Source organism: Manduca sexta, chromosome 15 (genome assembly GCF_014839805.1).
Source record: "Manduca sexta isolate Smith_Timp_Sample1 chromosome 15, JHU_Msex_v1.0, whole genome shotgun sequence".
Lineage (NCBI taxonomy): Eukaryota > Metazoa > Arthropoda > Insecta > Lepidoptera > Sphingidae > Manduca > Manduca sexta.
In genome coordinates, this window is record NC_051129.1 from 11,027,720 (window position 1) to 11,042,909 (window position 15,190).

Genomic DNA, 15,190 nt, shown 5'->3' on the forward strand with positions numbered 1-15,190 from the left:
TGATAGACTTCTTGGAACTAGAGTAGTGCTAGTTGACTACTATTTACTCTACCCGTGTCCACCGGACTTTATAGACTTGTTCCCGTCAACAAAAAAATACAACTGCGTTTTTAAGGTGGTAGCTCAAGGTCCATTTTCATACATTTTGTTTCGGCTTTAATCTGGGTAACTAAACAAGTATTGGCAAGTAAAGAATTTAAATTCACGTCTAGTTAGTAATATGACGAAATTTTAAAGGCAGAAATATCCATGATTATTAATTATTTTTACATTTTTCTTTCAACTGCGAGAACTAATCACTAACTAGACGTGAATTTAAATTCTTTACTTGCCAATACATGTTTAGTTACCCAGATTAAAGCCGAAACAAAATGTATGAAAATGGACCTTGAGCTACCACCTTAATGACGCTCATTTTTACTTTCAAAATAAGTCTTGTTTTATTTCCTCATTTACAGACAAAAGAATGTTTTACTTTACAAAGTCATTGAGGAGGTTTAGTTACCAGTACGCTACGTAGGTACGTTTTTATTTTTCCTCCAAACAGTAAAATGAGGTCAATAGGGACGGCGATGGTTACGTTGCATTAAATACACAGGTAATAAATACTCTTTTGTACTTCTGTAAAAACTTAGCAATAATCAAGCGTAAATAACAAACTCTATAATAATTGTAAGACTAGCTTCATCCGTATTGAGCCTTATGTCACGGAATATAGAATAATATTTATATAATTTATTTTACTCGTGAGAAGTTCGCTATAGGAATTTTGAGGTGTGTGTAAAGTCTTCCAATCCGCACTAGGCCAACGGGGTGGACTAAGGCATAATCCCTGTCAGTAGTATAGGAGACCCGTGCCCTGCAATGGGACAGTATACAATACAGGGCTAATATCATTATTATATCTTTAGAAAAATTATCTATCTCACCATTTGAAGACGCACCTGCCTTGCTTACCTCGCCACCAACCTGATATCGAATGACAGAAAATGCCTTTGACATAAAAAGTATAAATAAATGACAAATTAGTGCGTACGTACTTGTATTTAAAAAAATAAATCTTATTCGATCCGTTTTATATTATCATTCTTTATTTTATCATGTACCAACACAAATTCCGATATGACGATCAATGCGTTATAATCTGTAAGCCAGCAAAATTTTATTATTTCTGAATTCTATTTTAAAATATGAATGCTCTGTACTATTTGGCTTACGTAAAATTCTTTGCGTTCGTTTTTTGAATGCCAGAAGAATATATCCAGAACTTTAAAATAGCACAAACATTTAAAAATTATAATATTTTTGAACAGAGAAAATGTTTGGTATATTTACTACACAATGTTTTTAAATGATTAAAATCCTATATTTTGTTATTCTAAATTCAAAATTTTCTTTTTGAGATGTAGTTAGCAGCCATAGAAATATGCTTTGATTTCTCAATATAGAACATGGCATTGCATAACCGTGATCATTTACCGCATGTGACCGGCTTTTTGCTAGAAGAGTCCATAAGAACTACGCCTATACTTTCCCGTTCCTTGCGACCTGACCTGATCGTTAAACATCCGGAGAGTTGTAAAAAGGGATGCGGATAATAAACGTAATACTGTGTGCCCACTCGGAACGTTACATACACGTATCTCTGACGCATATTTATATTATTTAGTATACTCTGTACGTATGGTTTGTAGACGGACTAATTGTGATTAGAATTCTCTCCCAAACTTAGGTGTAGAAACGCAGGCAGGTGCATAACAAAAATGGATAATATATTAGCCCTGTATTATATACTGTCCTACTGCTAGGCACGGGTCTCCTCTACTGAGAGGGATTAGGCCTTAGTCCACCACGCTGGCTTAGTGCGGATTGGTAGACTTCAGACAACCTCAAAATTTCTACAGATAATTTCTCAGGTATGCAGGTTTCCTCATAATGTTTTCCTTCATCGTTGAAGCAACCAATAATTCACAAATAATACACACATCATTTTAGAAAAGTCAGATATGTGTGGCCTTGGGATTTGAACCTGGGTACATTCGTCTCAACAATCCGTTCCACACCCAACTAGGCTATCGCCGCTTTTTTAACGGCTTCTAATAAAATTTTATAAAATATAATTAAAGACGTACTAAGATTAAAAATATACTCACAAATATATATAAAGGTACAAACAGTTTTGAAGTATCACACGAAATTATTAGTACTTTGAAAAATATTGAGTTAGTTTTAAGGCCTTCATGGCGTAGTTATAATATATACAAGATAGTTTTCATTTTGCGTTACTAAATGTAATTGCGTATTCGTCTTTAGAATATAATACGTTTTTCTTATTTATAAACTCCGTATTTTATTAAAGTACGGGAGACTCAATTTGCGATGGCGAATAAAAAATGATTTCCACGTCTCCCCCAAATTGGAATCGACTCAGGGAGACATCGGCACATCGATAATTTATGGCACGACGAAAAAGCTAATTTTCCGTTATTTGGTGGCAAAAATCAAGTCTAAATTGCCTCATTTTCCTTGCCGGTACTACTTTTCGGTTAAAGAAAATATGTAAATATTTGAAAAAAAATCTCTTACAACCATGGAAGGAGTAACGTTATTTTAAGAAGGTAGTCAATAAGATTTGGTTTCCCAACGACATTCAGAAGTATGTCGGCTTGCCAGAAGTCAGTATGATCCACTATGGCAAATGTTACTCCACAAGCATTTTATACAGACTACAAAATGTAACACGCACCCTTCTACGATTATTATCCGAAAATAATAAAAGACGGCTCTCGTAAATTTGCAAAGGTGACCTACAATGAAACCAGTTTCTGTTCTCGTTCATTATCCAAGAGTTTAAAATCATTCATTCAAATTCACATAGAATAAAAAATTAAAACAAAAAACCCTTTAGCTTTCAACGAGTACATCAAGTATCGCGTTATAAAAACATTGAATTAAACCTCATTCAAAGAGATTTTAATTTTAATTTATAAAATAAAATGGAATACCCTGTATTATTTTCTTAACATTTATTATTCTACTCGTTCACTATTCACTCATATCTGTGCCACTCGAAATTTTTCTATCGAAATTATGATTCAACAATGTTTTGGCAACACGCCACGGTTCTCACAAATATACAGTTAGCTACAAAAATAGCTGATTCAAAGTTTCAAATCGCCTATATCTACGTTATTACGAAAATATTATTTCTTTGATAAAAATAAACTTAAAAGGAGTTCGTATTATTTTAAATAAAGAAAATGTTAAAATTAATACGTCTAGGGGTTTTACAGTTTTCTATTTATCCAGTTTTTCTGTAGCTGACTGTACGTATCCATCTATTCTATATGTATTACAAACATTTCACTTAAATTATGTAGGAATATAAACTATGCTTCGACATCCATAATAGCGTACTGAATTATATGGATACTTGAGGCTGACAGCGGGCACTATACTAAAAATAAAACACATGTAATGACAGAAGTTTATATACACGTCCATAATTCGTTCCCGAACCCAACATAGAATGTAAATAAACATATCTAAAATGTTTACTAAAGTGGCGTTGTTTATAATTAGTGCCTACTATTAGCGATTAATTCAATCTTATTATTTAGATAAAAAAAATCTGATTATGATTTAGAAAATTATGTGTAATGTGGGACAAGGTTTGGATATCTTCTTAACTTTATAATGCCCTTAAGTAACCGTGAGGCGCTCTGTATGACCAATACAGATAGACCGTTGCCGAGTGTGTAATTTAGACCTAGTATATACTTCACAAAACATTATCGATACACTAAATCATGCAAGCAACACCGCAAACATAACCTCGTATAACATTCACCTAAATGTTTGTACCATTTCCGTTAATAACGATTCATTAATAATAAATGAAATTGCCAAACCCTAATTATTTTGGGAAGCGGAACTAAGTGATATTTCAAAGCCACGCAATCAATCAGTAATTTGGAGAATCAATCATTCTAACAATTTTCTCTTCTTGTTACAGGTTTCATCGATGAATTCCATCAAAATACGAAAATGAAATAAGATTGAAAGTTAATTTAAAACCAGAAGTGACTAAAATAATAGTGATAATAAGAAAGTTAAACATTATGAAACAGATTGCTTCACAAATAAAGCGCAATATACATACCAAACACAACCAATATGATAATAGCAAACCAAAAAGGTTTATGATGCCAAGTTAAGAAGAACGCAGAATTATGCCGAGCGAAACATGGACCACTGACATACCAACTTACAATGATAATTTTACAACCAACGATGCCTATCTCAGCGCCAACGACTCGGCCATCGATCCAATCGAAAACAAAGCAGTGCAAGCGGCCTTCTGCGTTGCGTATACAATTATTTTCGTAGTTGGTATCTTCGGTAACGCGCTAGTGTGTTACGCCGTCATTAGGAACCGTGCTATGCAAACTGTGACTAATCTCTTCATCACGAACCTCGCACTATCCGATGTGTTACTTTGCGTATTTGCAGTTCCATTTACTCCTCTTTACACTTTCCTCGGAAGATGGGTGTTCGGGAGCCTTCTCTGCCACATAATGCCGTACGCTCAGGGATGTAGCGTGTACATTTCGACGCTCACGCTCACTTCCATTGCCATCGACAGGTTCTTCGTCATCATCTACCCCCGTTCAAAACCTCGTGTGAAAATCAAAACCTGTATCGGACTAATTATTTTCATTTGGGTGTTTGCGTTATCAGTCACATTTCCTTACGGCTACTACATGGCTTTGCAAGATATATATTGCGCAGAAAAATGGCCGTCAGATCAAATAAGAAAAGCTTTTGGAGCAGTTACAACCATAATGCAGTTTGTAATACCTTTCATTGTAATGGCGTTTTGTTACACGTGCGTTAGTGTCAAATTAAACGATCGATTGAAATCTAGACCTGGTAGTAAGAATAGTAAAAAGGAAGATGCAGAGAGAGAAAGAAAAAGAAGAACAAATAGAATGTTGATAGCCATGGTTGCTATATTCGGCCTCTCCTGGCTACCTCTCAATCTTATTAATATAAGTAGTGATTTTTATTCATTAGCCGAAGACTGGAGGTACTACATGGTGTTGTTTTTTGTTGCGCATTTCATTGCTATGTCTTCCACGTGCTACAACCCGTTTCTTTACGCATGGCTCAACGAGAATTTCAGAAAGGAGTTCAAACAAATATTGCCATGCTTAGGAGCGTTTGTCACTACAAAATCTAAAAGAAAATTCAACCAATCCGAAAGAACAGGCATGTATAAATCAGAGAAGACTTGCAACGGCAATGATACCGTACAAGAATCCTTGTTGACCTCAACTGTAAACAAGATGCCTTCTGTTAGATATAAAATTGAGTTTAATGATAAACTTAGAGGCTATGACGAAGATGGGATAAACAATATAAGTCCTGATGAAAAGCCAGAGGACAATCCGAGTCCTAACGAAGACTGTGTTAATATGTATATGTTTGTAGATAAATCTGTTGTCGCGTCGGACAAGGAACCCATCGTGTCAGCATTGTAGCTTCAACGGTAAGAAGCTTTTGTTATAGTTCTTATTAATTGCTATTGATAAAAAAACATTAGTGAACTAGCTTTTGCCTGCGGCTCCGCTCGCGTGAAAAAGTGTTTCCAGGATAAAAAGGAATCTATAGCACTCAGCAGTAATGTTGGTTCCTATTAGTGATTTATTTCAAAATTGATTTAGTAGTTTCAGAGATTAGCATGTTCAAAGAACTCCAACCCTCTTCAGTTTTATTTATTAATATATATTAACCAAACAAACATTTAGTTTCTGATATTAAAGGTTTTATTAGTCAAAACCGTGCGCAAAAACATGCTAGACCTAATACAAAATAAACTTAGTAACACGAAAATGGCCCTAGAATATTCTGGTTATAATCAAACTAAAGGGTAAACACAGCCTTTGTTGCTAGCCATTCAAGAATAAGCTCTAACACACTCTATTTGCATTAGGAAGGAGGGCAATAAATTCTTTGTTTGTTCACCACTTGAATGAAATATACGAGTGTTTATCAAATCTCCCTCTCTTTGTGCATTTAAGCATGGTTTTATAGAACTGAATTATGTGACTAATAAAACCAACCTTCGTTAACAAATCCACAATACTACATAGAATTTGAAGATTGAAAGTTAAAAATATTTGCTAAATCGCAAGCACTTATTAATATAAAACATTAAGATAATAAAGTAACTTTGCCAATACCAATATATATCTTAATCAAAATTCCATTTTCATGTTTATTTCATGAAGATTATTCCATACAATTACTTAATGCAAATGTATATTAAAATAGATTCTCTTTTGCAAATGCTATTAAACAGCGAAATATATGTTAATTGTCCAATATTTCTTTTAAATGTTACTGACACTTTTATTAATTTGCAAGATCAAAGTTGCGACTTCCATAAATTCTAAATAATACAAACTGAAAACAGGGAATATATTCAACAATTTCAAAAAGCATTAAAGTTGATAAATCAGCTACATCTGCATTTTATTTCAATCGCATCATAAATTAAACATTAAAGGAATAGTCGCATGCCCCATTGAAAACAGAAGCTTTGGAAGCAATAACGAAGATAGAATCTTATGTAAAGTAATAAAAAAAAACTGTTTTAGCACCGACTGTAACGTTATTTACGACTGGAAACCCACTTTGGTATCGTTTATTGGCGGCTTTTACATGATGCCCGAATGTCCTATGACACAACGGAAATATAAAGAATAAAATACGTCCAAAATTCTCATTGTTGTATGAAATAGATATAAAATAAATAGACGTTACTTAAGCACACAGATTATAATTTCCTTCAAGCCAGTTGCAGAACTTGCTCAAAACCAACAGGACCATATTTAACTGTTGTATGAAATAGATATTATAAAAATAGAGATTTCTTAAAATGAGAATTAAATTGCATCTTTATAATACCTTATAAGTTTTATATTGCTGCAACAAGAGGAACGTGAAATACGTCAAAATATGAACACATTTTACCTGACCCTTATACCAGAAACCGCTATAAAATCATGTCGGAACATTTAAAGCATATTTTCATGATTTCTGGGATTTTTTCTCTGTATAGTACTGTAGTTTATAGCTCAAACTGATTGTGAAAAGAGCAACACTAGAGTTTCTTGCTAGTTCTTCTCTGTTGTAAACTGCTTTCTGATCTGGTTGTAGAGGTAATATAGACGGAATCTTAATTATGTGTCACATGTTACAATACCTAACAGTATTTATGTATTACAGAGTAAAAATAAAAGAAACGCTAAATCGCCCAGAAACTACTACAATGATTCGATGACTCAGTCGACGCTCTACGAAGCCAAATCTCAAGTCGATCTAAAGTCAAAACATCAATCATAATCTTGAAAGTTCTCAACGTATTTACGGTTTGTTTTCTTAAATATTATTATAGGAAAAATAATAAAGCAGGTTTCACATAAACAACTTTATTCATCCATCCACGTAATTTCAACGGAATTTTACGATGCAGAGAAAATACATATATATTATCAAGCCGTGCATTCCTTCTTTATAGACGATCACGCACGCCTTAAAAAATATATTTATATTACAATCCGCGCGCCCGTTTGTTTATCTATGTAGATAGAACAGAAAGGTAATCAGGAAATTTCGGGGTGTCAAAATAATACTATTAAAAGCAGACAACATTTAATTAAACCATATTTTAACGAAATAGGATACCCATATATTATAATCTTGCTTCTTATCTTATGCAAATACTCATGAAAATGTTTGGATGTTTGTTAAAACCAAACTTTGTAACAGCTGAATAGATTTGGATGAAATCTGGCATATGGATAAAGATTAACATAGGGTACACTTAAGGTAATTTGCTCCAGTGAAAAAAATTGTCATTTTAATATTTTTAACTAGATGGCGCTGGGGACGTATTCATGGCGTTATGGATCGTCGCATTCAACATTTTTATAGCGGCTTTCCAAGCGAGGAACCCAAGCAACAGCTAGTTTAAAATAAAACATGCCTCATGTTATGTTGTATTTGAATAACGAGTAATCGGATAATTACGCTTATTTTCTTTAGTACTTTACTCTGTGTAATCTATCATGTTAGAGCTCATTATATTTTAAATGAACAGCCGGCTCATTAATCAGGCATGATATACACAGAGCAATGTAAACATAAACAGGGGGCTCACCGCCCAAACCCAAATCCAGCTCTGTGTCCAAACAAAATTGGGCCGGTACATCATTTTCATTGGCTGTTAAACACGAAATACTTAACTACGTAGAAGCTGAATGATATACTCGCGTTATGCGTGTAATGGTTAGACCCAAATCGACATTCATGACTCATAGTGTAGTAGGGTTATACAAGACAAACGTTTTACATGTGAGGTTGTAGCTCTGTCATAATGATTCTGATGAAGTTAATACATAATATAATAATATCAGCCTTGTTTTATATGCTGCCCCACTGCTGGGCACGGGTCTCCTCTACTGCTGAGAGGGATTAGGCGTTAGTCCCCACGCTGGTATAATGCGGATTGGTAGACTTCACACATCTTCCAAATTCCTATAGAGAACTTCTCAGGTATTCAGGGTTTCCTCATGATGTTTTCCTTCACCGTTAAAGCAAGCGAAAATTCACAAAGAACACACACATTATTTTAGTAAAATCAAAGATTTTGAATCTGCGGACATTTGTCTCGTCAGTCCGTTCCACAACTTATTAGGATATGGCCGCAGTTGAGGTGGAAATAAATATTTCATGTATTAAAGCTGTGGTTAGCAAGACAGCGCGTTAACTGTATTTTTGGAAGCTATCTATTCCGGATTTATCTATTCCGGATCTACACTAATGTTACAAAGAGGAAAGGTTTGTGAGTTTGTTTGTAGATTTGTAGGAGCAAATTTCTGGATCTACTAAATCGATTTGGTAAATTGTTTCCTTAATAGTCTACATTACTTCTGAGTGCCTATTTGACCCCGGAAAACTGATTCACACGGGCGAAGTCGCAGGCAAAAGCTATAATACATATAGTATTATTTTCTTACTTACATAATATTTGTGCAATATGTTTACTTTAGTTGTTTAAAATTTTGTACAATTTGGATATTGTTTCATTGATTTCAAAATGAAAGCGTTAAAATTGTTCATGCCGTGTATCACCTTTAGTACATGTCCTTATAATTTGCTACCAACATTATCAGATACACAATTTAATAATAATAATTATCAAAAACACCTAAAATTAATTTTATAAGGAAATTATTCGTGAATCTGCTTATACCCGCCCGCAACTAGTGTGCCGTAAAAGTATGGAACATATGATCAACGGCTTTTGCTTAGAGGAGAACTTTAAGTAGTCGCTCCGCCTTGTTTGAGAGTTCGTCGAGTCTACCTATTTCAGACGCTAAGCAGCATTTTGTTTCACTGAAAATTCGAAGGATATTGTAGCCTGTGTGTTATTGGACATTATTCATTATACATTTATGAGACATCAAGTGCCTCAGGCGCCGCAATACATATTTTAATTTAAAGTGGTTAGTGCACAGTATAATTTGTGTTTTTGAGTTGAAATGGCTACTTATTTTCGGCAGAATGACTAGTTCGTTTCGTCATTTGTAAAAAAAATACATAAACCCATGCTTTTACACTTAAACAGACTAGTAGAGTCGATAAGTCAAATGCCTAAGATCTGTCTAGCTATATTAAGCAGAAACTTCCAATCCCAGTTATAAGGTAGCATTTCGAATAACAACTGCTCACTAAAACTCCGTTTTCTCGCTTAGGAATTAAACAAAGAAGCAGACGACTTACAAGTAAAATACACTGGCACTACAAATAACTATAAACAACGCCAAAAGAAATGAATTCAAACGAATACGATCCAAATTTCAATGCCACATTTCAATTGAAGCAGAAAATAACCTTAAACATAATATCTCATTACAGTAACCAAATAACTATAAATAAAAATATATAATAATTTAGAAATGGAAAGACTAAATTAAATTATCTTTTGAGAATGCATTTTGCTTTTAGTCCCCATTTCTTATACAAACATAACTAATTTAAATACACTTTCCAAGTCCGTCACACCTGCCTCGCGTAATTTATATTAATATTGTTTATGGTAATTTATTGTCAAGGTGTTTATTTTTTATTAAACATTTTAAAACATACATTTAGGCAAATAAAATAAGTATTTTTTATATACATAACAACTTTCTTAGAATTCCTTGTAGTTGAGAGTGAAAGAGAGACAGAAGACCACCAACACCAACAGGCCGGCCCATGTAATTGTGTCGCGTTCCAAGAGTAGCCTGTATATTCGGTTTCAACAGGCCGGCATAATTATGTCGACTGCCGAGAGTAACCATCTTTCGTCAGTCTAATATATATAACTAGTGATAATATATATAGTTCGAATGTTCACAACCAACTCCTAAGACGTGCACATCTCTTTACTAAGGTCACTTGTGTACAATTTTAAAGGTTTGTGAAATCTACAAATCTACATTACGCCAGCGTGGTCGAATATGGTTAAAACCATCTCAGTAGTAAAGAAAGGCTATAGAGCTACTGTTATTATTATACTACTTACTTAAAATAATAAACATTCCATTTCAGATAGATTTTACTACTACCAGCCCGGGATTTGGAATTTGTGCCTGATGATGATAGCCTCATCACAAAAAAGGACGAAATACACTCGACGGAAAGTGGATGCATCAGTTCCGCTTCAGCCTACCCCTTCGGATATAAAAGGCGGAGTGTGTGTCCACTTTTGTTTAATTTACGTTTGCACTATATTTTTCTTCAAGTGAGCGACGATAGCCTAATTGGTTGTAGAACGGACTGCCGAGACGAATGTCCGCAGGTTCAAATCCCAAGGGCACACACCTCTGACTTTTCTAAATCGCTTGCTTTAACGATGAAGGAAAACATCGAGAGGAAACCTGCATACCTGAGAAATTCTCTTTTAGAAATTTTCGACGGTGTGTGAAGTCTACCAACCCGCACTAAGCCAGCGTAGTGGACTAAAGGCCTATTCCCTCTGAGTAGTAGAGGAGGCCCATGCCCAACAGTAGGACAGTATATAATACAGGGCTGATATTATTTCTTTAAGTATTATGGAGTTGGTTGTATCAAAATGAAAATAACATTAAAATCCTTTTAATATTTCAAAGCAACACGAAACTGCATTATATATCCGTGTCTCGATAGTAAATCTTATATAAAGTAGAAACAAGGTCTATTATCCAAGCGCTGTGAACGCGATACTGCCATCAAATATGATTTCAACAATTTTTGCGTTTTAGTTACTCGTAAAGAAATTGCATTTCTCTTTTGCAATACACTGGATTAAATAAAAACATTAGTCTTCGGAATATGAAATATAAATAATAATAATATATTTATTGAATAACTAAATGCTATCGCAATATAAATCTAGAATAATGCATGCAATCTTCAACTTCTAATAAATGCGATCTTGAACTTACCTATTAATCACCATGTTTGTTAGAACCGTAAGGTTTTGAGTTTGTTTCCCAGAAAAGGCAACGAGTAATTTACCTTATGCGCCAAAAATACACTCAATTGTTTATTGGAATTGGTATAGGGATAAGCTGGTCCCTATCAATGGGATCAAATATTTGGAATGATTGAGGCCCTACAGACACGCTATTGTACTTACCCATAAATTTTCAAACAGTAAAAAGGGTGATAGTATATTCATCAGTGGACTTTATGTGGCTGATGATGATGCTAGTGAAAGGGTGAATACTGTAACAATTATAATAGTTCATGCAAATAAATAAGAATTGATAAATAAATACAGGTGCACCACTGCTTAACTTTCCAAAATAAACGCGCAATTTTAAACAATCCAAGTTTTAACCCATAACACTCGAAAGACATTAATCACATTGTCTATGATCAACTAAATGCGATACACTATCATTATTTTTTACAACTGAAAAAGTATTCGTTTCTCCAAAAAAGCATTTAAGTGAAAAGCTTTTAAGATAAAAGACAAATAAAAAATTCTTAACCTATTACTCCGACAGTCACTCTGTTTTATTATTAAGAATTTTTGATTTCTGAACATGACAATTTCAAACAATGATTTAATGTTTACATTTATTTACAAAATTGTTTATATATGTATTTACTTATTTGCATATGGAAAGGTACACTTTTGTGTTCTTGCCATCCTTTTCATTTTCTTTACAAATATAAAAATAAACTATACTGATGGAAGGATATAATTTATATCCTTCCGGATAGCGACCACGGTACACAAGGTATTATATCTTGTCATAGTAGCCCACGTTAGTGTGACGCGTTCTGAAATCATCCTGGGTATATCCAGTTCCAACAGGCTTGATTACGCCGACTGCCGAGGGGTAATCATCCCTCGTCAGTCGACAATCTTTTGAACCCCACTCCACTTACCATCAGGTGCAGTGGGATACTGTGATGTACCAATATAAAAAAGTACTTTACTTCACACAAAGAAAGTAATAATATTTCATTTAAACTTAATACATATGTATAGGGCATTTAAAATTATTACTTAATTCTGCACTTACATTAATTTATAATATACTTATATAAGAATGTCTTGTTATTTAAGATTTACATTTCAATAAAGAATAATGCAATAGAATTTTTAAATAAATAAGTATATAGTTCTTCACATTCTTACTGTTACTATTAAAATCTAAGTATCGTTTGCTAACCCAAATGAGTATGTTACGTAATTCATGATAACAATAAATAGCATCCTATTGTGACGGAATATTGTAATTACATTAAACATGAAACATACATTGCCTCATAAATAAGCAAATTACATCTTAAATTATAATAGACTTGCAACTCGCGGCTACGTCGCCGTAAAATACTTTTTCGGTGTAAAAATCCCGCTATATACTTTTACAGGCATAAAACTAGCCTATGACCTCAGCGTCTCAAACTATCTCAATACCTTCATAGAAATCGATTCAGTGATTCAACCGTAAAAGCGTAAAAGACGGTCAATCAGACACAGTTATTATCGCATTTCCTTACATATTATAAAACAAAGTCCCCTTATCTGTCTGAACTCGATAGACTCAAAAACTGCCGATCGCACTCCCATAAAGTTTAGCAACGGGATAATTTGTAACCTTGGGCAGGACATAGGTTACGTTTTATTTCGAAAAACTCTTTCACGCGTGCAAAGCAGATAGCAACAGCTAGTATAAGTTTGGATAAACAAATTATTGTATAATATTTCCTAGGCCTCTCTATCTATCTACTTGTTTCATTTCTTTGCAGGATAATCACAAATTAATTTTCCCTGAGACTCGCCGAGCTTCACTACTTGGTGTCATAAAATGCGTGCCACTGCTGATCCTGGCTTACAAAAGTTTTAGTGGTGGTTATGAGGGTGGGAAAGTCTCTAAAAAAACAAATTGTACTATATAAGAACGACAAACTCCAAGCGACAACTTAGTGATATTCTTTTTCTACCTTTTTAATGTAAATAAACTTCGAGGTTTCCCAATTTTTTTCACAATCCCGAACAAGTGTTCAAGATTATTCTTTGTGCAAACTTTTAATTGGTTTATAATTTTTTTACAGGTAATCTTCCTGCCTACGTTTGACTCCTACTGCCATTAAGCCTGGTACACACTCTTGAAAAATAAAAATATGTTGACAGATTAAAGAAAATGATTGTAAAATTTTATTTTTAATAGTCATTGGAAGTGATGTGTTATTTTATCTACATATTTATAACCCTAAGCAAACTTACAAGAATTTTCACAAATGTAACTCTTAAACCATCTTTGTACATTAATAATATTTAGAAAAATAAATTATAATTTTATATTCTAAATATAACTAGGTAAATAAGTCTCAGATTCAAGTGTATCTCGTGTGCATATAGCTTAAGTGTAGAAAATGTACAGACAGTAAAATAATTGTTAAGTTGTAAATAAGTTTTGTTGAGATAAAAGTTTTTGTGTCAATTATGTAGTTCTTGACTGAACTTTGAGCCCATTGACTAAATAACTTTTTTCTATAAATGTTTAGATTTGTTAACGTTAGAGTATTTTTGTTAACTGTAAAAACTAGTGTATATGTATGTACATAGAGTTCTAAATGCCTTGTAATTAATGTCAATGCATAATGTAATCAAGCTATTATTGTGTCAAATAAAATGTACCAAAGAATTTTTCGATCTGTTCGTTTCATTTTTAAACCCATTTTATTTGATAGGAAAAATGATTACTTATTATTATATAATTAATTACATTGATTACATGCCTAATTAGGTTGCCCGCAAACATTCAATAAATATATTTCTACTTAAGGCGATACCTCAAGGTCCATTTTCATACATTTTGTTTCGGCTTTAATCTGGGTAACTAAACAAGTATTGGCAAGTAAAGAATTTAAATTCACGTCTAGTTAGTGATTAGTTCTCGCAGTTGAAAGAAAAACGTAAAATAATTAATAATCATGGATATTTCGGCCTTTAAAATTTCGTCATATTAAATTTTAAAGGCCGAAATATCCATGATTATTAATTATTTTACGTTTTTCTTTCAACTGCGAGAACTAATCACTAACTAGACGTGAATTTAAATTCTTTACTTGCCAATACTTGTTTAGTTACCCAGATTAAAGCCGAAACAAAATGTATGAAAATGGACCTTGAGGTATCGCCTTAAGAATATTTTTCCTAAATGACGACGTCGTTGTATTAAGATACGACTGAATTGCTATAGTCTTGGGTTAGATTCCCGGGTCGGGCAAAGTAACAATGGATTTTCCTACTCAGTATCAGCCCGGAGTCTGGAATGTGTGCCCGATATGGCGATAGCCTCCCCTATCACATCATGGGACGGAATACACACGGGGGAAAATGGGTGTACCAGTTGCGCCTCCACCTTTCCCTTCGGGTATAAAAGGCGTGTTTACATATCTCTTTCAATATATGTATAAATAGGGTTATTTAAGAATCAAGTACTTGGCGCACATGCGTTTAATAGATAAAGTTTGAGGCAAGTTTAAGCCTGTTTGGACCTTTTGCATTGCCCGCTGTAATATAGCGTAACATTGTTTCCTCAACATCAGTTAATTTGATGAATGCGCTGTA

At 33.7% G+C, this 15,190-nt stretch overlaps 1 protein-coding gene across 2 annotated transcripts in view; it reads left to right on the top strand.

The window, feature by feature from the left end:
• Nucleotides 1-14,269, top strand: part of LOC115453951 (neuropeptide Y receptor type 2-like) — a 65,777-nt gene extending 51,508 nt beyond the window's left edge. The window contains exons 3-5 of one of the 2 annotated variants that reach the window (XR_005112381.1): nt 4,016-5,551; nt 10,666-10,808; nt 13,669-14,269. Coding sequence is in view for 1 of the 2 variants with exons in the window: in XM_037438821.1 (XP_037294718.1) it covers nt 4,233-5,543 (1,311 nt within the window). In the remaining variant the exon portion in view is untranslated. The remainder of the gene's footprint in view (nt 1-4,015; nt 5,552-10,665; nt 10,809-13,668) is intronic. The other variant, XM_037438821.1, reaches the window with a different exon arrangement.
• The last annotated feature ends 921 nt before the right edge of the window (nt 14,270-15,190 follow it).